General features: G+C 39.3%; 1 protein-coding gene across 9 annotated transcripts in view; it reads right to left on the reverse strand.

The window, feature by feature from the left end:
• Positions 1-4,272: 4,272 nt before the first annotated feature.
• KDM6A (lysine demethylase 6A) overlaps positions 4,273-23,552 on the reverse strand; it is a 293,777-nt gene continuing 274,497 nt past the window's right edge. For all 9 annotated transcript variants that reach the window (XM_054005415.1, XM_054005424.1, XM_054005442.1 and 6 more), the window contains 7 exons: positions 23,053-23,201; positions 21,825-21,939; positions 19,542-19,729; positions 18,134-18,275; positions 9,117-9,243; positions 7,996-8,166; positions 4,273-5,961 (listed from right to left, as the gene is read on the reverse strand). In XM_054005415.1, coding sequence (XP_053861390.1) covers positions 5,932-5,961; positions 7,996-8,166; positions 9,117-9,243; positions 18,134-18,275; positions 19,542-19,729; positions 21,825-21,939; positions 23,053-23,201 — 922 coding nt within the window. In that variant the 3' untranslated portion in view covers positions 4,273-5,931. The remainder of the gene's footprint in view (positions 5,962-7,995; positions 8,167-9,116; positions 9,244-18,133; positions 18,276-19,541; positions 19,730-21,824; positions 21,940-23,052; positions 23,202-23,552) is intronic.

The raw sequence follows: 23,552 nt of genomic DNA on the forward strand, positions 1-23,552 counted from the left end.
TACTATTTGCCTTTGTTGATACCACCCACATTTTGATTTTTCAAAACAATTAATGGTTCTGTACATTCATTATCTACTTACTTGAGGACCATGGGATGAAAATTATCTACACCTGCTTTATTTATTATCTACCTTCTTTTTAGTATTCTTACTTAATTCCCTCAATGTATTTGTAAAAAAACCAAAAATCGGTTACCTACCTTTTCATAACTGTTGTTCTTCTAGATGAGTTGCTCATGTCCATTCCATTCTAGGTGTGTGAGTGCCCATGTGCACAGTCGTCGGAGATTTTTGCCTTAGTGGTGTCCGTAGGGATGGCTGTGGCGCCCCCTTGAGTGCCGCGCTCACACACTGGTATATTAGGCGTCGCTGGCCCTACGTTCTCTCAGTTCCTTCTTGCTGGCAACTCCGACAGAGGGGCAGGAGGGCAGGAAATGGAATGGACATGAGCAACACATCTCAAAGAACAACAGTTACAAAAAGGTAGATAACCGTTTTTTCTTCTTCGAGTGCTTGCTCATGTTGTTTCCATTCTAGGTGACTCACAAGCAGTACCCTCGGAGGTGGGCTCAGAATTCATGGTCTTGAGGCTTGCAGCACAGCTCTTCCAGAGCCAGCATCATCCCAGGCCTGCTGGGTAAGTGGGTAATGTGATGTGAACATGTGGTCAGATGACCAGGTGGCTGCCCTACAGATGTCCTGGATAGGTACTTGGGCTAGGAAAGCTGCAGAAGAGGCTTACACTCTGGTTGAATGGGCAGTTACGATCGCTGGAGGGGGAACCTTTGCCTGATTGTAGCAGCAGTGAATGCAGGCAGTGATCCAAGAAGAAATTCTTTGAGCAGACACTGGATGACCTTTTATCCTGTCAGCCACCATGAAGAACAATTGCATCGACTTGCGGAATGTAGAAGGCTTTCTACATTGGCCTTTCAATGTAGAAGGCTAGTGCCCTCCTGACGTCTAGGGAATGCAATCTATGCTCCTCCTCCGAATTATGCGGCTTTGGAAAAAAGACAGGTAAGTAAATGTCCTGGCCTATATGAAACCAAGAGACCACATTGGGCCGGAAAGCCAGGTGTGGCCACAGCAAGACCTTGTCTTTGTAAAAGACCATATAGGCGGTTCCGAGGTAAGCGCCCTCATCTCAGAGACCCTGTGGGCAGATGTCATTGCAACTAAGAACGCGACCTTCCAGGAAAGAAGGAGAGAGTAGGAAGCCAGAGGCTTGAAGTGGGGGTACCGTGAGCCATGACAGCACAAGATTCAGGTCCCCCAGAGGGACGGGATCCCTGACGGGCAGATAGAGACGCTTGAGGCCCCTGGCAGTTATGTCCTGGATGAAAACCGACCTACCCTCCAGCGGCGGATGGAAGGCCGAGATAGCAGCCAAGTGGACCATAATAGATAAAATGGACAGGCCTTGGAGCTTAAGATGCAGAAGGTAGTCCAGGATTAACTGCAGTGAGGCCTGCTTGGGCCAAATGCCTTTATCTGAGGTCCAACAAGTGAACTACTTCCATTTGGCTAGGTAGGTCACTCTGATGGAGGGCTTTTTGCTGCCCAACAGGACCTGTTGGACTCCAGCCGAGCACTCCTGCTACTCTGCATTTAACCCTGCAGCAGCCAAGCCGTCAGGAGATTCTGCACTTGTCCTTTCTATGGGACTCCCCCAAGCACTTCAAGGGGCGCCGCAGCCATCCCTACGATACAGCTAAGGCAAAAATCTCTGACGACTGTGCATGTGGGCATGCACACACCTAGAATGGAATCAACATGAGCAAGCACTCGAAGAAACCTCTCTCACTTCTTTGGGTTAATTAAACTTACTCCGCTTTTTTGGCTGCCCATACTTTTTCCTGTAAGCCTTTATTCTTTTCTTTTCCAGTTCCCTCCCTTTTCTGAGTTATGCACTTGTCTTTGAACAATTTCTCAGTCACTGACTACTTCCTATTCGTTAGTTTAATTTTTCAGCAAAAATGTAGTCTATTGCATCTCAAATATGCCCTCTTAGAATTATCCTTCACCCCCAACTCATGGATTTTAATACTTGCTGTCATGGCACCACGCAAGTATGTTTATTATACCCCTGAAATTTGCTTTGTTGAAATCCAGTACCTTTATTTCAAGAACCCATTGCTTATATTATGCTGAATTCAAATAGCTCACACTCATTGCAATAAGGCAACATTACATTAGTTACCTTTTCAAAATATGTCTCCTTATTAGTAGGAAGTAGCTCCAGGATGCTTTGTTTTCTGGATCATGAAATTGTCCTGTGTACAATTTTTGATTGGTCATTTTGCTGTATTTGTTACCAAACATATGTCTGGACAGTACTGTCTACTTATATGGATTACATCACTACAGCATCTGAGCACTTCACAAACACTTCTGAATTTAGCTCCCCGCACACCTGTGAGATAGGAAGTATTACCCCTATTTTTTACATATGTAGGCTGAAGCAGAGAGAGATTAAGTGACCTCCTGAAGATAACACAGGAAGTTTATGGTAGAGCTAGAATCGAACCCAAAGTCCAATGCCTTAAGCACAAGACCATTCTTCCTCCTCAAATGTACACCAGGGAGCAAGAGCTTATTTTGCTCTCCTCAAATCCTGGGGTCTGTATCGGATGTGGGCTGCAGTTTCTCATTTAATTCCCTTTAGCCAGCATATTTTGCCACTACTCTGTTAACTATCAATGTGTATCACACTGGTTTTATAGATGCTTTCACTATACCTCCTCCTTCCCTATTTATTAGTCCTGTACAAGTTGTACTCAGACATTCCAGAAAAGAAGTGTACTACTTTTATAAATGCTCTGGGGCTTGGTAGAACTCCTGCATCAAAACTCATAGCCTGGAACACTGCTAGCTTAAAAAAACAAAAAACAAAACAAAACAGTTTTACATCGGTGGGCCATTTTTATGAAGGAGAACTGGCTATTAATTCTCTTACACATCTGATTTTGCCATTGAAACTGACCTGTAGCCATAAGTAAGTGTGCCAATCGAATTCACTTGAACTATGGTTCATATGTTGAGTTCAAAAGGCCACTGTTAGATTGAAAAGAGAAAAGGGATACAGATTTGTGGACATTAGGCTGCTTTTGGTCCCTTTAGTCCTGCTCAGAAGCCATTTATCTTCATGAGTTGAGAGCTCATAGGTATTCTGTGATGGTTAGAAATGTATCTCACATACACCAGGTATCTCACATTTTAAGCAGCACAAAGTTATATCTCTAATAACTACAATTGATAATATATATATATTAACTTGTGCCTTTTTAATAAAAATGAAACACAAAGCATTCTAAATTACAGCAGCTTATAGATCTAAAAATTGTCCACATTTCAGCAGAATACTGTAATTAAGATAAACATTGTAACTGTAAAATGTTAAAGCTCCATGGCAATTTAAAACCACAATAAAGCCTTCAGTCAGACTGTCACAGTATTCTCTCTGCTGATCTCCTGGTTTTGCCTGCAGCTTCATTGCTGTAATAAAAATTTCTTTATTAAAAGTATGTGATATCTTCTCCTTTCCAAGAGGGAGGAAAAAACAAAAAAAGCTACAGAGCCCTTTTGCTTAATACACCACAACAGTCCTTTCCCTAATAGGCAATGTTCTTTGCTCGTACTAAGAAATAAGAGGATCTTTTGTTTACCATTAGTTGAGGTAAATTTTCTTGCTTTGATTCTGGTTTAAAGCTACCACAAAGGAGTGATTTTTCAGCTGCAGCATGATTTTTCAAGATTACAATATGTCTGCATATAATACATAATTAAAAAAGTTATTTGCAGAATTGGTTATCAAAAGCCCTGATTTAGCTTTAAAGAATTGAAAATATTTGCTTCCTAACAACTAGTTTATAATTTTGCTGGCAAGAGGATGGGAGAGTTTATACTTCCTTTTAATCTCTATACCCTTTTGTTTAACAACAGCTAAAAAGTGGTGTGAAAATCATTTATAACTAGTTAAACTGCAGCAAGAGCACTTAACTAAGTCTACTGATTCTTGATTAAAGGAGACTATTTTCTTTTTAAACTACAAAAACAAGAGGCAATTGCTCTTAGTCATTGTTCAATATTTACCAAATTATTAGCTAATTAATATATCTGCATGCTTTGTGTCTGTAATATCTCACATTGAGTACAGGAAAAGGTAACAATGCAATCAGCTGGGTTACGCGCTAGAAACAGTGGAAAATTTTGTTCATTTGATGCAGAATTCTATGCATCAGTCAACTCTAATCCACTAAGAAAACTATAAATGTTGAAATTTAGTTTTAATGCGTTAAGGAACTGCTGAGAAATATTATGAGCAACTTAATAAAATAAATGCCATCATTATTTCAAACTGCAAATAGTGTTACAGTCATATATTATAAAGTTACCCTAAATAAACCTAGTGCTTCAAAAATTTACCAGTGATTTTCTATTACAAAATATGTGAAAATACAAAAGAATACTACAAACCAATGTCCTTTTTGGGTCAAAACTGACACCAAGATGACAAAGTCTTATTTTAGTTTGTTAACAGAAACTATTGGAATACACAAATTTCAATTTGGTTGAATTCTATATACCATATCCCCCAAAGCCCATGGTTAACATTGTCATGTCACCTCTAAAATTATTCTAACCTTCCTATCAAACCCATTACTTCTCTGTGACCTTTAAGGTTAGCCACTATTTGTTTTCTAATACTACATTTTGGCAGCAACTATTTATTAGCCTGTTATTGCAAAAAGTGCAATTTAACAATAAACCAGTCTGAAGGGTTTTTTATGTCTTCAGGATACATACCATATATTTCTTTAAAAATAATCATACTTTTGTAAGCAATACTTTACAGTAGACAACTCATATCTACCATATTTGTAAAACTTAAAATGAGAGAAATTTAGGCTCTAAATTTTTATACATATATTTATATTCAGATTCTATATATATTATATATACACACACACACACACACGAGTATATATAAAATATATATAATCAGAGTCCAAAAATGAACAAAACCTAGGCACTGTACATAAAATCTTTTTTAAAACTCAAACAATAGAAAAACTTTAAACATTAAACAATTTTAATAAAAGTTTCTGTACAATGCTAAGCAGTTTTATTTACATATAGAAAATGTAATAGGAGTAGTGTTTGAAATTACAGCACTCCTTAAAATTTCAATGGCAGGTAATCTGGAAAAAATAACAGCATTCCATTCACAAATATTTTCAAGCAATAAATATGTATTTATAAATAGTGTAAATTTACATCAAGATTAGAAACAAAAATCACAAATCTGAAGTTTATTCCTTAGTCTATGTGCAACCCATTTATCTTTGTGACTTGGCTGTTAATTTTTTTAAATTTTATTTTAGGAACCAAAAGTGTAACCGTTATGGTTTCAAAACAAGACAGAAAAACATAAAAGCAGTAAAAAATTTATATCACCTAACTTTTCACATAAAAAAAAAAAAATGTTGCCCAAAGAAAGACTTAAAATTTCTAACTACCTTACAAAGAAATGACCAGCTAAGCTAGTACTTTTTCCAAGGGAAATTCTGAAGGGGAAAAATGGATGAAAATAATTCATCAGCCCAGAAACAGAGAAATACAAAAGAGGTGGTCTTCAAGTCAGTAGTCTGTATAATGTTGCCAGTTTTGTCAGATATATACAAAACATGGAATTATTATTATTTTTTTTGAACTACAGCTGGATGAGCTTTATTTATTTTGAGTTCTGGAATAGGAGGCAGTGCTCTCTCCTGTCCAGTTGGTTGACACTCCGCACTTGGAAGGTTGCATAGACACAGCTTTCAAGCCAGCAGCCTTACAGGATAGCTACAAAAAAAATCAGTGGTGCAGAACTGGGTCACTTCCTGAATATCAGAAAAGTTTTCATTTAATGTCCATGGAAAAATGTCAAGATGAGGAGGATGGCAATGGAGGAGCCTGGAAAGAAAAAATAAATTACTTTTTCTATAATGGGCAAAATGCAATTATTCAGTAAAGATCCATGTAAACAATATGTATAAAGTTTAAGGGACAAATTAACATTATTGGTTTTATATTTCAGGATTTTTCTAAGACTACATTTGTGATTTTTTTTTGCATATTCAAGTATAATTTGCATTTGATTAATATTTTACATTAACACTCTCTAGGCACAAGTACAATTATTTTAAATCATCCATCACAACAATTATCTAGATGAACATGCTAAAAATTAGACAACAGAACTCTTCCCTATAGAAGCCTTCCGGCTCATCTTAGAAGAAGTCTGGGAGAACAGATATTTATAGACTTTTCTGTAACAATCACTTCAGTATCTGAGTGCTTCACAAACAATGATTTTGGGTCTTTTACATGTGAACTAAAAGCCAATAACGTTGAGCTCTGTTACATCAACGGAGGGAGTAAATTCCAGAGTAGAGGGTCCTGCACTAAGAATGCACTGGATATTTAGATTATGATACCTTAGCTAAAAGCTTACAGGTCTCAGAAGTCTAGTAAAGAGAAAAAACATTTCCCCAAACCAACACTGAATTGCAGCTGGAAATTAATCAAAAGGCACAATCATATCTGGACTGCCATATTCAATTACAATACATCATCTCGGAATACTCTATCCAAGCACTGTCTACTTTCCTGTGAATGCAAGGTTCATCATGAATCAATTTAGCACCACTCTCACTCTGATTATGGACAAGACATCTGACCTTGCCTGCAACACTGAAAACCATATGGAACAAATGAACAATCATGCGATAGCACAGTTCAAACCAGCAGGCTACACCATACAGAACAAACCTACAAATGGGCAAAGGTAATGGACAAGCAGGGTTTTTGCTTTATAACTCAGAGGCAAAGCAGGTCCCAAACAGAATAGTTTGAGAGAATTCTCTTGCCAAGCAGAGAGAAAGCCAGGTTTTTTGATTTCCTACTAGAAATAACGTCCAAGTTTCTCTTAAACATGATGCTAGTCTCTCAGTTTCATACTTTTATTCCTCCCCTCACAATCTAAGGGCGCACAGAGATTTCTGGGTGCCCAAGGCAAAGTTTGAAACTGAGGACTCCACCATTCCAAAAAACTTACCATGGAGATGGAAGAGTTTAACACAATGGGATGGGGTGGGTTTAAGAAAGGGCCCAGGCCTGTGGGGTCACTGCCATCCCTGTGGAGATAACGGTGGGACTCTAACCTGCATGCAGCCAGTGAGCCACCTTCTGGTTCCAACTCTCCCAGAGCTCTAGTCCGGCTGCCAGTGGGAGCAGTATCCCAGACCCCTCAATTCACTCCTACCTCCAGACTTTCAGCCTGGCAGGCTGCCTTAGGCCCAGTGCAATGATGCCAGCGGTGGCTGGATACGAGCCCAGCTGGGATGGGTGAGTCGTCTCCAACACTAATCAATGGCGGGCACCATACTTGAGTGGTACTGTGACCCTGTGTGCCATGTCACAATGCCTTTCACTCAAATTTGGCCCAGCTGCTCCTCCATGATGATGAAGGGGTGGCTGAGTCAAACCTGAATGGCGCTGAGACCCCATATGCCAAGTCGCAATGCCTGTCACTCAAATCTGGCACAGTTGCCCTGTGGTGATTTTGGAGGCCCACTCAAACGGGGTCCCCGGGCAAACTGCCCCTTTTGCCACCTCCCCGCCCCCCCCCTCCCAGTTATGGGTGGCCCTGTCTCCATCTGATCCAGACGTGATCTTCAGGTAGCCTCTATATTAGAATTTTAAGCTTCATCCTTGTGAATTTTAACACCCGTTTTTCTCTGCAAATTCATTTATATACTCTATAGTAAATTATTGTACTTTTCCATGCATTTCTGCCGCTTCCATATTTTTTCTGTAAAAACTGAAAATATAATTCTATAAATCCATTTGAACCAGAATATCCAAGGTATTCATATACAAATAGGTACCAAGACAGCACACAACAGCTTTACAAAGGTAGTTTTGCACCCATTGACTATAACTTACTAATGTAAATTGGTCATAGGCTTGCATCATGTCCTCCATTTTGTACTGTTCTAGCACCACAAAATTTTCCAGGTTCCCGCTTATCTTTCGTGCACAGTCTTGGCAATGTACAACATAGGTCTTTCGAGAATTGCTCTCACTGGTGACAAAAAGCAGATTAAAGACTTCCACCTGTGTGACAGGAAACAAATCAGTGTTGACATCTGGTTTTGGAAAGCTACAAAAAATAAGGTGTGGCTGGTTTGGGATTTATATTCTGACTGTCTGCACGTGAACATAGAAAAAAGACAAAGTAGCTCAAGAAAAATTCACACTTCCAAGGTTCAGTCACAGAGGTAGGCACTCTTCCAACTCATGTCTACTACTACTACTAGATTAAGATGTTTGACTGAAGGCACTAAAGAAAGCGCAGGTGAATATTACCAAGAAAGTTTCATAATCTGAGAGTTACACCTGTAAAGTACATACTGTAAGCATTATACCCATTTTGCAGATGGGTAAACAGAGAAATTAAGGCCAATGTTTTCAAGTGCCTACTAATTTTCAGTGCACCCCTTTTTTTGGCTTCTCAGCTTGGGACAAGTGCCTGATCTTCAGAAGTGCTAAAATGATGCTTTTCATTTGGTCTTTAGCAAAATTGCTATCCTGTTCTTTAAAAACATAATACAGTATTAAATACTAGGGAGAATCAAAATACCTAGCAAGACAGTCATGTTCTGTGAAGAGTGCACTCCAAAGTCCTCTCTCTCTTTGGGGCTATTTCTGACCAGTGAAAAACAATAAAATTCTAAAAATGAAGCTCAGCGGATCAAATTCAGTACAGATGGGATGAACCTTTTTTTAGAATCCCAGATAATGGAAAAACAGTGCATGACTAACAATATGTCCATTGCAAAAGAGAGTTTAGCAAAATACAGCTCATATCTAAAAGATTAGATTGTAAGGGCTTAGGAGATAGCACTGTGTCTTCTTACATATATCTATTTACAGCACCTAGCAGACTGTGGATGCTACTGTAATGCAAATAAAGAAATACAAAATTAATAACAGCAGTAATAATAATGGAAGACATCCCAAAAATAGATCAATTTAAAATTGCGAAGTTTTTTACTTCTACTGACCTCACAAATGCTACAGTAATGAGCCGGCTCTTCCTTTGTTCGCCCATGCCACACAATCTCTTTTCCTGCAGCAATTAGAGCTTCCCTCAATGTCTGACACTGCTTGAGAGTTCTCAACAGGCAATACCTATCACAGAAATCAAAAGTAAATTATTATACACAAACATTTCCCCTGGGTTTAGTTCAAAAACTAAACTTTATCTGTTGATTTATTCAACCTTAACCTCCCACCACAGTCCATATATTTCATTTTAATTTGAGCAAATGAAACTTGCTTAAACAGTGAAATACTGTGCTTTCAGTGTACTGTAGTTATACAACTGTTTTAATCTAACATTATCAACAAGAAGTTTGGTTGACTTACTGGGCTAAAACAAACAGCTTACATTTCATATATGAAACTCAAAGCTTTATGTTGCCGACCCAAAGCATCATTTTATACAAACATCCTAAAAGGAAATCACTTCAACACAATTGTCTTCCAGTGGCCTAAAGTGTGGAAACTTGAGTTCTGGTAGAAATTATTATAGATTAGGAGGGGGAAAAAAAATACCCACACTAGTTTTAGAAAATATTTTTATAAATAAATTTATAAAAAAAATTATCTAAAAATGGAAGAAAATGTAGACACTGGTATGCTTACTGCATTAAGGAAAAAAAGTTTAGTGTGCTCCCAAATGACTATTACAATTGTTTGCAGTATTTTTATGTAAATGACAAAAAACAGATTTGAATTTTAGCTCATCCTGTCAAGCAATACAGCCTTTTGCTTTCCAATATTATGAGAACTACAAGTGTGTTCTCATAAGTGAGCCAAAATGGGTCACCTGACTTTTTTAAATTTCAAATGTATATGTCATTTACAATAATTTTCAGTTTTCAAATATCCTTGCATTTGAGCAGTTCTCTGATTTTTGTCTCCAAAGGGGAGTTATGTACATTACAGACACTGGAAAACATAAGGGGAAGAAAAAATGCTAACTGGAAAACTAAGTGGAAAAAAGTTTTATTTCCCCTTCCCACCCCCCAAAATATTGTTCAAACACAGTGCTAGCTCCTTACTTTCTTTTCATTTTATAGTCTTAAAATGCTAAGGTATGTTTTATACTTGTTTCTTTATGTTAGCAAAATTTTAGATTATTCACTGAGACTTTGACGTTTCATGCTTAAAATGTTCATTTATGTTCGCCCCCCCGCCCGCAACACCCAAATTCAGGGACTTGTTAGCATTGTACTTCAAGAGCAACACAAACTCGAAGTCAAAATTGCAAATAAGCCCATTCTACATTAGCAACTGACACCACCTTCTCACATACTGAACTTTCAAAAGTTGAAAAAACTAAACATTTTTTGGCCTGTGAATATAAAAGTTTTCAATAACTTTGATAATGTATTTAAAGTCTAAATAACTTTTCATTGCTAACACTGAGATAATTTTGTTTTGAAGCAACAGATTTTATGCCACTATAAGAAATGCTTAATACAAATACAATTTTAGCCCCAATGCATGACACGCTTATACACGTGCTTAATTTCAAGCACAAGTAATCCCCCATTGAAGTCAATGAAAGGAGTTATTCATGTAAGTAAAGCTGTTATGTGTACCTATCTTAAGTATTTGCAGGATCATGTACTTAATTTTCACTATTTTTGTTTTTGACTATCGAAACTTAGTAAAATTCAAATGAGACCCTAAATGTAGTGGCACTTTAAAAAAGCATAATTTACTTCATTATAAATTTTAATCTAAAGTTGCTATGCACAAACATTCAAATTAGTGTTACAAAGTTTAAACCAAATATTATTATTATTATTATTATTTTTTTTTTAGTATCAAGTGACTTAACTTCATCCAATGGAAAAGAAAAGGTCTGGGATTATGTCAAACAAAAGCAGGAATGATCAAGTCAGAGAAGACAAGAGCTAACCACCTGGAAAAGTTTTGCTGCAGGAGAGCAGGGAATTAATTTATATGAAAACCATAACATTTTTTTAATGAAACATTTTAAAAACAGACATATCTCCTGGTATCTGGCGACACATCTTCCTGAAGCAACACACTGGCGGGGGGAAAAGGAGGGGGCACACACGGTCATATGCTCCCTCACCCGATTTCTGCCAGGGTTCACATCAGAATGTGGCCAGCAGCCACCTTTTGGCACTGCTGAAGGGAAGGGAGCTGCTTCCAGCCGCAGGAGAGAAGGGGGAGGGAGTGATGATCTGGCCCATGTTTTTGCAGAGCTCATCTCTTCTACCCCCACAGTTCCCGCTCTCCAGTGGCTGGACGCAGCTTGTCCCTCATGCCCGCACAGTCGAAAGGCAGCTAACACCTCCAGGCTGCTGCTGGCCATGGACATAACCCAGCTGCCTCCTGTCCCCAGGATACAGCATGGACAGGCTGGGGTTAAGCCCCAAGGATGCATCGTGCACCAGGGCCCAGGGATCCTGACTGCAGGGGCTTCACCAAACCCAGCCAGAGAGGCGGCTCAGCAGGGGAGGGGACCTAGGGGACGAAGCAGCCCCACACTCCATGGGGGCAGGACCCAGGGTGAGGGTGTGGGGGGTGAAGAGGGTGCTAAGCCCCTGCCCGGGGGATGCTGTGGAGCCTGCAGGGTTGGGGCATGAACAGGCTTGAAATTGCTTCCCCCCACACCACTCCAGAGCTTAGCTGAGGGGTGCAAAGGCTTCCCCATGCCAGCACTGTGCGGGGCTTTGGAATGTGCAGGGCTCGGCTCCTCCTGGCCAGTGCCCCAGGCTGGAGGATCTTGGGCTTTCCTGGGCCCTGGTCCAGCCAGAGGCAGTGGGGGAAGGAAGGAGCCTGCCAGCCAGGCTGTTGGCAAGCTGAGTGCTTGGACCAGCAGGGGGAGCAATGGGCCCCACATATTGCAACTTGGCCCCGCCACCACCCTTGCACACCCAACCCCATCATTGGCTACTGCACCCCCCACTCACTGCTGGTGGGCGGGCAGCTGGTGAGGAGGGAGAGAGACAGAAAATATGGGACAACGTGCCCATTTTAAAAAAAAGGTTGAGACACCTACAGGAGGGCTTAAATATGGGACTGTCCCTTTAAAAACAAGATGTCTGGTCACCCAAAATATGGGTCAACTGTCATTTAGCCCATCAGATGGCATTTACCAATATTTAAATCTAAACTGAGTACCTCAGAGAGAATGCAAGTGGAATTTCAATTATACACTTGCTCATTAAGAGCCATCATATTATATACTTATTCTACAAGAGTATGAGTTTATTTAATCTATTTAGTTCTTGAACTGAATTGCCATTAAGAATAATGGAGACTTCTGGGTCATATGGGGCAGGGTTCATAATTTGCTGGCTGCAGAAAATCAAATACATTAAATCTATGCAGGCTGTTGGTATGTGCAATCCCTAATCAGCCCAGCTCTCTCCAACATGCCATTGCAATCAGCCCTTTGAGATTAGCCAATTAAATTTTTATCAGTTTGGGGTAATGATAGGAAAGCAGCAGGTGGGATTAGTCCAGCATCAGACATCTGAGGACTGGAAAGACACCTTTTAATTTTCTATCTATTCTATTTGCTGGCTATACTGTTTTTGTAACTGAAAGTGCACAAAAAAGTAGTATTTATTAGTTTAATAATTTAGGAAAAAAGTCTGATACACTACCTGCTTACGAAGTATGCCCTGAATTAAAAAGAAATTAAAAAAGCTGTCAATATTTTGTGCTCCCATGCTAATATTTAGATGGGTTCTTTAGGCAGGCCTAAAAGCCTTACCCTCAATTCTTCTTCAGAGTCTAAGATTTCACTGTCAAAAAGTTTTCTAGCTGTTATAGTTGTGAAGAAAACATTCAAAACAAGAGCAGATGCTGCAGCGATATCTGCTTGAGGTTTTAGAGAGCCTAAAAACTGTGATGTCAATGATGGTTAACAATATTGACATTTTAAAGTATTTCATTGCTAATCAAAGCATGTAAGAAAGAAGAGTAAGTATCATTATGAAGATCTACACCAGTGTTTCCCCAAGTGTGTGATGTCTGAAGGACTTGTTAAGGAGAAGGGGTAGATGAAAGATGTATAAATTAACAACACAGTGGGGCTGATGAGAGGCACGACTAATTTCACTTTCCTGAAGGCAGGCTCAGCTTTCAAAAATTTGGGAAACATTGCTCTAAGTAGTATACTTTATTAGGGTATGGGATAGGTTTGTGGTAAAGAAGGGCAGACCTTACAGTCTAGTACAGACATAGGGTGAACCCACTGTGAGGGAGATGTCAGCCTGATTTCTTCTGTGAGGAAGGGCAGTGAGGTCTGCATCTGAACCTTTATATATTTGGTGAAGTTTTCAAAGCTTGGTTTGCATCTTGTCCATCCCCTTGCTGCAGGGCTGTTCTCTATAAATATATCCTTCAGTCATCTGTCTACTCTGGTGTAAATATCCTGGGATGCATATCATCTGGATCTGCTGATTTGGGCATATTCATTATTTTCTAAGTATCCTTCTACTGATGCTTTTATAATCCCTTCACTGCTTTCTAGTTACACAAACCCCATTTTCTTTATTTCATCCCAAATGACTTTTTTTCCCTCCTATAAAGCTATTGAGTATTTCAATCATTTTAGAATTGTCGTCTCTCTACTCATTCATTAACATGTCCCCACACTCTCTAATATTTCCTTTTTCTTTTGGCCCGATACATTTGTAAATACCTTTCTTATTCCCTTTAGACACTTCTGCTGTTATCTGGGGATTCTTTTGTTTTTTGGGAGATGGGGGTATCTTTTCTCAGAGCAATCTAACTTATTTTGGATATTATTATTTGGTTCCCCAAACAATTCCAGACCCACCTTCAGATCTTTCAACACTGCTTTTTTATAAGCTTCTAGTACTTTTTGTTTGCTTTTATTTAAAAGAACAATGCTGGGTTGCATGCTTATTGTGGTGTCTTAAGATGCTCAAACTTTCTTTCAAATGCATACATTTTAATTTTTTCCCTTGCTCAGTCATCCTAAACATTTACAGGTATCCTTACTCACATTTAGTTTTAAATAGTGCTCACTGCCAGGTATGCCAGTGCCTATATGTCACTGCAGAACATTTTTGCTTATTTTTCAAATGAGAAGCACAAGTCACTTTTTTATTTTAGCAAAAACTCCTCCTCTACCCTGTTTCCTACCCATTTTGGTACTTAACTCCCAGAAGAGGCAATGTTTTAGACTATCTAGATGCCTTGGATTTCCTTGACCTGTGTCAATTTGGATACAAAACTGCATTTGGCACAGAGCTGGCACATCTGTTGCATTTATTCATAATTAGGAAGAGATTATTTATCAAGATCAACTGTTCATGCTGATATTCAATGAGCTATATTTGAAACCAATGACTATAAAGTGTTGGCAATATAGCACAGAAGCTAGCAGGAGTGGACATAGCTAGTCTCAGGCGGCCCCATTCCTTTCCCCTTGAGTAGGTCCAGTGGATAGTTTTGGACAATGGCTCTTCGCTCCCAAGGGCACTCACATGAGTCTTCAGAGAGTACCAGTTGGAACCCCTATTCTCTCTATATATGGGGCCGAAATGAGGACTAGAGGAGAGATATGGACTGCAGTATGTTCTGTATGCTGACCACACCTTTCTGTCTCCATTTCAACTAACCTGATAAGTATGAACAAACACTTGTCTCAGAGTCTAGCAAAAATTGTGAGCTGGGTGATGGCTTAATCCAGATAAAACAGAAGAAATATTGGGTAGACTGGGGAAAACAACTGCAAAGTATGGCAAAATATTTTATCTGCCCATCTGATTAAAGGGTTCTTCATTTGTAGTATACATTTGCAATTTAGGCATCTAATTAGATTCCCAGAAGCTGTTGGTCAAACAAAAAGCAAGTTTAGTCTTTCCTGGGTTTGCTAGAGAATCTCTGGGACTTCCCAAGGATGCTTACTGTGACCTCTAGCATCTTAACTGAAAGGGTAAGGATGTTGAATTTTTAATAAAGGCCGTCTTTACCCCAAAAGTTAGTCACTGAAGCTATACAGATGTTCACAACCCCCTAAAACCTAGACTCTTAAACACTCTGACTAAAAATCCCTTCCTCTCTCAACTTCCAATCTTTGCATTTGTGTTGTCACCATTTTGTTAGTTCTCCAATCATCAGGGTGTGTTCTAGTCTAGACAGAACACAAATGTCTAATGTAAAAACGAATCAGGAAAATACCCTCAAACTTCCCACCCCCCTTTTTCTTTTTAATAGATTCTTAAAGGAGAGGGGTGTGACAGTGTAATTTTCTCTCTGCTTTGCAGGGTTAAACCCAATTTTTACAGGTCACCTTCACGGTGATTTATAAGCCCCCTCATCTTAAAAGGATGAGAGCTGCAGGTCATTCTTTGTGATGAGTCATTTACTCTGAAATTCATTCTCCTCTACCTTGCCTGAAGTGACCCAAAAGATCACAAATATGTTGGCTTACAGAATATTATTCCTGGGGGGATTCTGTGCCATTGCATGTCCCCTGCAGATTTTTTTGCTTCGCTGCAGAAAAATGACTTTCTGATAGGGAAGCCGCAAGAGTGGTCGTGCGCCCCTTCCGAGCAGCATAGGTGTGTCATTTTGGGTGCCTGGAGCAGCCATTGGAGAGGTATATTACCATAGGGGGCAGTGCTGAGGACACCCCTGCCAGTGGCTCTTATCCTGCGCTGGGCTCAGCTGCTAGTCCCAGCTGGGCTGGGCAGGATGGGACTTCCTCTTCCCCTGCAAGGAATGGCCAGGGCAGACCCACCCCCATAAACCTCCTTTGACTACAGGAAGCTCCGCACCCTCCCCCTACTTCCTGCTCCCCTGTCCACCCAACCCCTGTGCACCCGGATGCCCCCATGCCCAGACACCACAGCCAAGCCTCACCCCCAGCACCCAGAACCCCCCACCGAGGCTCCCACACCTGAAACCTCACCCTGCCGAGCCTCACCCACTGCATCTGGAATCCCCCTACACCCAGCCCCCCTGCTGAGCCCCACCCCTGCACCTGGAGCCCCCCTCCTGCACCGAGACCACCACCCCCAAGTCACCTGGACTCGAACTCCCACCCCGAGAAGCCCCACCCCCACGCTTGGACCACCCCAATGAGCCTCCCCGCACCCAGACCCCCACCTTATGAGTCCCAACCAGCTGCACCTGGACCCTCACCTCAGACCCACTCCCCCAGCACCAGATTCCCCCCCCCACACACACACACACCCAGACCACCCCTGCTGAGCCCCAACCACCTTCACTGGACCCCAATCCAGTCCCATTGCCCCTGCGCCCAGACCCCCCACTGAGCCACCTGCACCCAAAAGACCCCACACAGAACCCTCTCACCCCACACCTGTATCTCCCCACACTAAGGCCCTCCATACTTGGATCCTGCTATGCCTCTGAGCCTGCCTGCCCACACCTGGTGCACTTGGCGTGGAGGGACAGGGCTCCGGGGTATTTCTGGGGCAGGCCCAGCCCTTGTGCTGTGTCAGGACCCGGAGTAGTCTCACCACCGAGTCTCTGTCCCGGGTGGTGGTGGTAGCAGCGATCTCCCACCTCTGTGCAGCCAATGGCCTATGCTCCTCACTGCCATGCTGAGCCTCTGGATTTATTTATTGACATATAAAATTTGCAGAATTTTAAAATACTGTGTGCAGAATTTTTACTTTTTTGGCACAGAATTTTTAATTTCTTGGTGCAGATTTCCCTCAGGAGTAGAATATGCTGGAATGCTCATCTGCTTTCTCAGGATTTCAGAGGGCGGAAGTGATGCCAGATGATCTATTTTTGTATGGATTGTATGCCTTGGCAGATATGTTAAAGGTGACTTGAATCTGGGAAACATACTTTTGTAAATGTTCAATTTTGAATCCAGAATGTTACCAGCTCATTTACTCAATTTAATCAGCTGCAGAACTCTTCAAATGAAAGGGGGGGGGGGGGGGGGGGGAAGATGCTTTTCAAACCCTGCCTCCTTGCTTGTCAAGAATGATATAAGGTCTTGAGAACATGACCTATGAAGGAAGGCTGAAAGAACTGGGTTTGTTTAGTTTGGAAAAGAGAAGACTGAGAGGGGACATGATAGCAGTTTTCAGGTATCTAATAGGGTGTCATAAGGAGGAGGGAGAGAACTTGTTCACCTTAGCCTCTAAGGATAGAACCAGAAACAATGGGTTTAAACTGCAGCAAGGGAGGTCTAGGTTGGACATTAGGAAAAAGTTCCTAACTGTCAGGGTGGTTAAACACTGGAACAAATTGCCTAGGGAGGTTGTGGAATCTCCGTCTCTGGAGATATTTAAGAGTAGGTTAGATAAATGTCTATCAGGGATGGTCTAGACAGTATTTGGTCCTGCCATGCGGGCAGGGGACTGGACTCGATGACCTCTCGAGGTCCCTTCCAGTCCTATAATCTATGAATCTATGAATCTATAAGGTGTTTTCCCTGCCACTCTTGGTGATAGGCTATAAATCAGTTAAATGTGAGTACTAGAAATGAACAAGTAAATTTACTATTAAAATATTTAGTTTAACTTTAAAAATAATTAAACATGCTCACCCTGAGTCTGAAGTTTACTGACAGTAGAAGGCCCAATCTTTCAACTTGTTTTATATAGGCAGACCCTTGTGCTCTTGAAGGGCCCCATCAGAGTCAACAGAGGTCTGTCTGCATACAAGTTGCAAGATTGAAACCTAAAATATTTTTGAAAAAACTCTGGAGTTCACAGTTACGATAAAAATCTCAGGAAATCTAGGCCTAAAAGTTACATTGAATACCTAGTTCACCACATCAAAACAGCATTCATTTCATGTAATGCTAAACACAAAATGGATTTCACTAGGAAGATATTATTTATTCTGTAAATAAAAAAGATCACCCTTGTTTTTTAAGTGGTGTTCTAATTCACAATCTTTTCAAATTAAATGTGACTTCGTTTCATTCTGTTTTAACAACGGTCAAAATAAGAACAGTCAACTGTCAAAATGGAAATGGATATAAAAATTTTTAAAATACACTTACTTGATCATTTCAAAAAGCTTTGGATCTGAGACCTTTATATTTCGCGCCATGTTCCACGAAAGATGAATCATGGGCACTATTGACTTGACGCTCTGCAGTTTATTCCACTCGTACCGTTCCACTGCCAATTTATATTGACAGGCTATAAGAAAAAGTTACAGAAACGTTCAGATAAGCTAATAAAGGATATAAGAAGATCTCTTGGTCATACTCAAAACCTGAATTTTGTAAAATTGGAGAAAACTACATATTGTATGCTATAGTGGTTACCATTACAATTTTTTACAGCTTTGAAAGTAAATTTTTACACAATAGTTCCTTATATTTAGAATAATTACAGCATATACAATTCCACAATAACAATTTGAAAAAGTGTTTTAAAATAAAGTAATGGTTTTTAAAATGGTTTTATTTTAAAAGTAAACAAATATTTTAGGATTAAAAACCTAATTTGCTAGTTTCTGCAGCTGCCTTTGTTCCATCCAATTCTATATTATAATTGTCATATTTACAATATGCAATTTCTAGACAGATTACACAATATAGAGAGGTTTGTTGTGGTATGTTATGCACGTTAAATTTATGCTAAGCAATATAAGGAGTGTCTTGTTGCAAAACGTATGTTGCTGCTCAGGGAATGCCAGTCAATTCAAGTGATCTTGGAATGATACTGTTTATAGCACTAAACCAAAATAAAGTTTGTCGTGTGCATTACTATGTAAGAAAATCGCTATTTTTGGAGGTAACTACTGGTCCTCTTTTGTCTGCTGTGTTTCCTCCCATTATCTAAGATTATCTTTCTATTTTTCTGCTTATACCAGGTTGAACCCTAATGACTTTACATAATTTTCTTGTAGCTGTAGGTTTGAAACATCTAGCCAAATGTATTGGTTTTAAACTGAAAGACTGTACTTAAAGCTAATATTCCTGGAGCTTTTTAAAAACTCAAGAATTTTATACTGGTTTATAATAGCCTGTAATTATTAAAAATAGGAGAGCTTGTGGGTCTTAAAAAAACTAACCGGATGGATAGTCCCCTGCAACCTCTTTCCTAGATGTATGAATAGGATGAGGAGAGGAGAAATGGAGTGCAAGGTAGAGTGAGTTCATCTAATCATTTCCTTTCTCTGTTTGACTTTACACCAACATTTATAGTTGCGACTGTTGTGAGACTTAGTCTAAATAAATCGTGAAAGGACTGTGATGCTTGTGTTTTCAGCCTTCCTTCAGAGGAAAAAATTTCAGGTTTTAACATTATATAGTTTGTGCTGAAACAGTTTCAAGAGACTATGCAATTTTTATCTAGTAAAATATTGTCACTTAATACAAAAAGCCCAAGAGAGTTGGGATGTATGTGGTACAATATGAACAAATTATCTATGTCACCATACATATTATTTCACCATACCTGTAAGAGGGCCAACATTCCAAGCAATGTTGTTGCACCAGCCAATAGCCTGAACCCAGTGAACAGTGCCAGCATTTATCCACACCAAATCCCCAGGTCTCTGAATAAACCTATAAACTGGGACATTGGCTTCATACAAGTCTTCCAGGTTAGGCCACCAAGAGCCCATTAAGAAATTCATATTATTTCTGAAACAATAGGAAAAAAACAGTCTTCCATATTTCCCAATAGATAAATTAAGGGTCTATGCCTACTAACAAGATAAAGTTAAGTTAATCAAAATACTTGCATACAGTGATCACTATTACAAATACTTCCAACTAGTGATTAATGACTCAGGAAATGGTAAAAAATAAAAAAAACAACCCCAATGTTTTCTTCTCCAAGTGGCTGATTTGAATCCAGTGTAGGGTCATTATGTCCTGAATCTGTATGTAGCAATTTGGCTGCATGTGCGAAATGAGCAGATGGCCTCCATTTATTGTCCAGGGTTTTGGCTACACTATTTTTTCTTAATATTTCCCAGTATTGCTATCACTAATACAACTCCATTGGTAGTCGCAATCAACATAATATTAGTGTAGAATGACTACTATCATTTTAACCACTATGTCATCTATCCCCGCTCAGAGCAGGTCTGCACAACATGGTGTTCAAAATGCCAGTACTTGCTGCTGCCTTTTCTACTCTAGCACTCCAATATTGCTACCACAATTGGATGGTAGCAACGGTGGGAAATTTTAGGAAAGAAGTCTAGATTAGACCAGGCATAGTGACTAGTGAACACATCTTCAACATGACCACCACCACTAGCTCTCTTCTTATCAGTTTCAGTAAAGAGGCCAAGGTTTTAGTTGCTATGGTGACTGAATTAATTATCCAACCCACCAATTCAACAGTACAATCTATATGCTAACTACTATATAATAATTGTACTGTTAATTATAAAATGCAGTCAGATCAGCTGACGAGTTCTGGCTCATATACATTTCTTCTAGTGAATAAATACATATGATCTATTAGTCATCAATAATTTAATCACTAACTGCTTTTTTTTTTTATCCTCTTCCACATCTTACTTGAAACTGTTCATGAAGGCTGTCTTTAGACTTTTTCTTCATATATTTTAAATGCAAGGGCTGATCTGAGCTGGGCATGTCCCTTTTATCTGTTCTCTTTGATCCCTTGGGCCTGTCAGGCTGCTCTTAAGCCTGACGCCACGTTATTTGTGAGATGGTAAGGCCCAGGACTGCGCTGTATTATCTTCAGTGATTCAGGCTCTCTCAAATTCTTTGAACTACTTCGACTTTTCGCCTTCCACCTTTTGATTTCCTCTAGCAGTTTCAGAATAGTCTGACTCTAGTTCCAAGCTGTTTGTCATGTTGGTGACATTTTTTCTGTTGTTGTCAGTGGCACAGATTTGTGCGGTCTTTGAAAAGAATGTATCACTATCATACAATCAAATAATGAACACATAAGAAAACCCAAATGTAGTTTAAAAGTTTGCTAATTTGCAGAATCAACACAACATGGATTTATTTTCATTGTTGATTGTGAGACACTATGGCCATTAAAAAAAAACAAACTGCAAAAACACTTGCATGTACACAAAATACTCAGTTGAGTAACTGAGCAGATTAATCATGTATGGGAGCAATAAATATTTCTCTGTCGTCCTTCTAATGTACCTTAAAACGGATATGGAAAGACCACCATTTGAGTAAGAGTGCTAGTTAGTATTCATGTACATAAGAAAAAATCCAAGAGAGTGGTAGCAATTATTATATGAAGGGTTTTGTAAGGTGGAAATTGGATTGAGGTCTTAAAATACATCTGAGACCACTACAGCCATCTGGGAGTAATAACTTCTGAGCCCTCCTGATATGGTCTGAATTTGAACCTTGGACTTGCATGTCAAAGTCTCCATATCCATTACTAACCGCCGATGTAATCTATGCTCCCTCCCCGACCACCTTTATTTTTTCTTTTTAAAAGTCCTGAAATAAATCTAAGTTAAGTACTGACTGTCGGGGGCAAACTATTCTGAGGCAACTGAGATAATCATAAAGTTGGCTGTTTTTTGCATATTGTCATCTATTTGATTAAAATGCTGAGTAAGATCTAGTTTTTTCCTTTATACTTTAACAGACTTTTCTGATTCATCAGAAGCTATAAAATATTACCTTCACCTCCTCATTGACAGCATGCGTGAGGTGTTTCTGCATCTGTCAGGTATACATACAGAAGCCCTCAAAACATCTGAGGACAGCATATGAAACTTACTTTTCACAGAAGTCATTCAGGACACCCCAATAGCTTTCAGGAACAACAAACCATTCACAGTCACCTGGACCAATATTTATGTTTACCGAACAGAAGTTGTTATTTTCTTGGTGACCTGAAATTCATGAGAAAAACTGTTATTTTCACAGTGATGATACTTTTGTTTTGACAGCACTGTGAACACGTAAAGTACTATGTAAGCACTAATTATTATTAAGGTAAATTATATCACAGCTTAATTATATATGTACATAATGCCTAGCACCACAGCATTTGAGTATCTATCCATTTTTTTTTTAAATACACAATTAAAACACTGTTGCTTAGGATATGTATTAGTGACAACACAGTTTTGCTTTGATTGATTTATGGATGACTAAAAGTTATCAATTTCTCTAATCTTTGATGTGCATAATGCTTTGTGGCTCCCCTCTTGTAGATCTTAAGAGCTCTGCTAGACCTAAACTTCAGTCAAAAACAATTATTATATTTATTTTGGGGGCATCTGGAAGCCCAAAGCAAGATTGGGGCCCCACTGTTTTAGGTACATAGTAAGAAATAATTCCTGCCCCAAAGAGCTTTCAATCTATATAGACAAAACAGATTAAAGTAGTATTACCTCCATTTTACTGATGGGAAACTGAGGCACAGATACACTAAGGGACTTGCAGAAGGTCACATATGAAGCCAAAGGCAGAGCCAGGAACTGAACTAAGATCTCCTAAATCCTAGTTCAATGTCTTAATCACAAAACTATCTATCACTGAAGGATATTTTTTACCTTCGGGTGACAAGAGTTTAAATTAAACAAGGTTTAGCTCTTAAAGGTTTAATTATAAACTGTCATTCTAGGAACTTACAAGCTCTGCTGGAAAAGCTTACAGAAGCTTGCAAGATGCGCAAACGAAGTAAGTCAATCATGTCTAATTTTTCTTAAAGAAACAGGCAATTAAATGCAAAAGGTTAGAAATAATGAACATTTAAGGTTGTGAAAATAAATGCACTTAAAAGTTAGGAAATTTCAGATGTTAATGTTAGTTCTCGTGTAACTGTCACTTTGCATATGCAGCATGAAGCATTTTCTAATTTCTTGTTAAACTCATACTCTAATATACTCTTTTGTTATAATTATGCACATTATAAACTATATAGGATCTACAATGTGACCAGGTTAACACCTTCTTGACTTTATTGCTTGATTTTTTCCATGGAAAGTATCTGTACTTACCTGGTGTCCTACTCCCTGGAACCTTCATGTACAACTGGACTGTGTTCATTCCCAGGACTGTATGACCAACATGGCTTAGAAGATTTCCTGCTGACACCACACGTACAAAAGCAGGAAGTTTTGTCAGTTCATGGAGCTGCAACTTCCACCTGCAGTAAAACAGCAAATCAACAACTGTGAATCCCTAAAGTTCATGGGATACTTTGGGAATTATATTAACAGCATTTTATAAAACTGTTAACATATAGGTTACAGGAACAGAAACTGTTACTGTGCGTTTTCATGTTTCCTGAACAACATGAAACTTCATACACAATTTAATGTCTCAGTCTAGAATTATACCAATTCATATGTCAATTTAATGCTAATGTTAAATTGAAATCCAAGTCTTAATTGTAGAACTGTCCATTCTGATCTAAGTTTTCAGAAAATTACATTTCAGAATTGTACACCTAGCTTACACTGATTGTGCATGTAACTGTGGTAACTGCATACATATT

Source organism: Malaclemys terrapin, chromosome 1, assembly GCF_027887155.1.
Source record: "Malaclemys terrapin pileata isolate rMalTer1 chromosome 1, rMalTer1.hap1, whole genome shotgun sequence".
NCBI classification, from domain to species: Eukaryota; Metazoa; Chordata; order Testudines; family Emydidae; genus Malaclemys; species Malaclemys terrapin.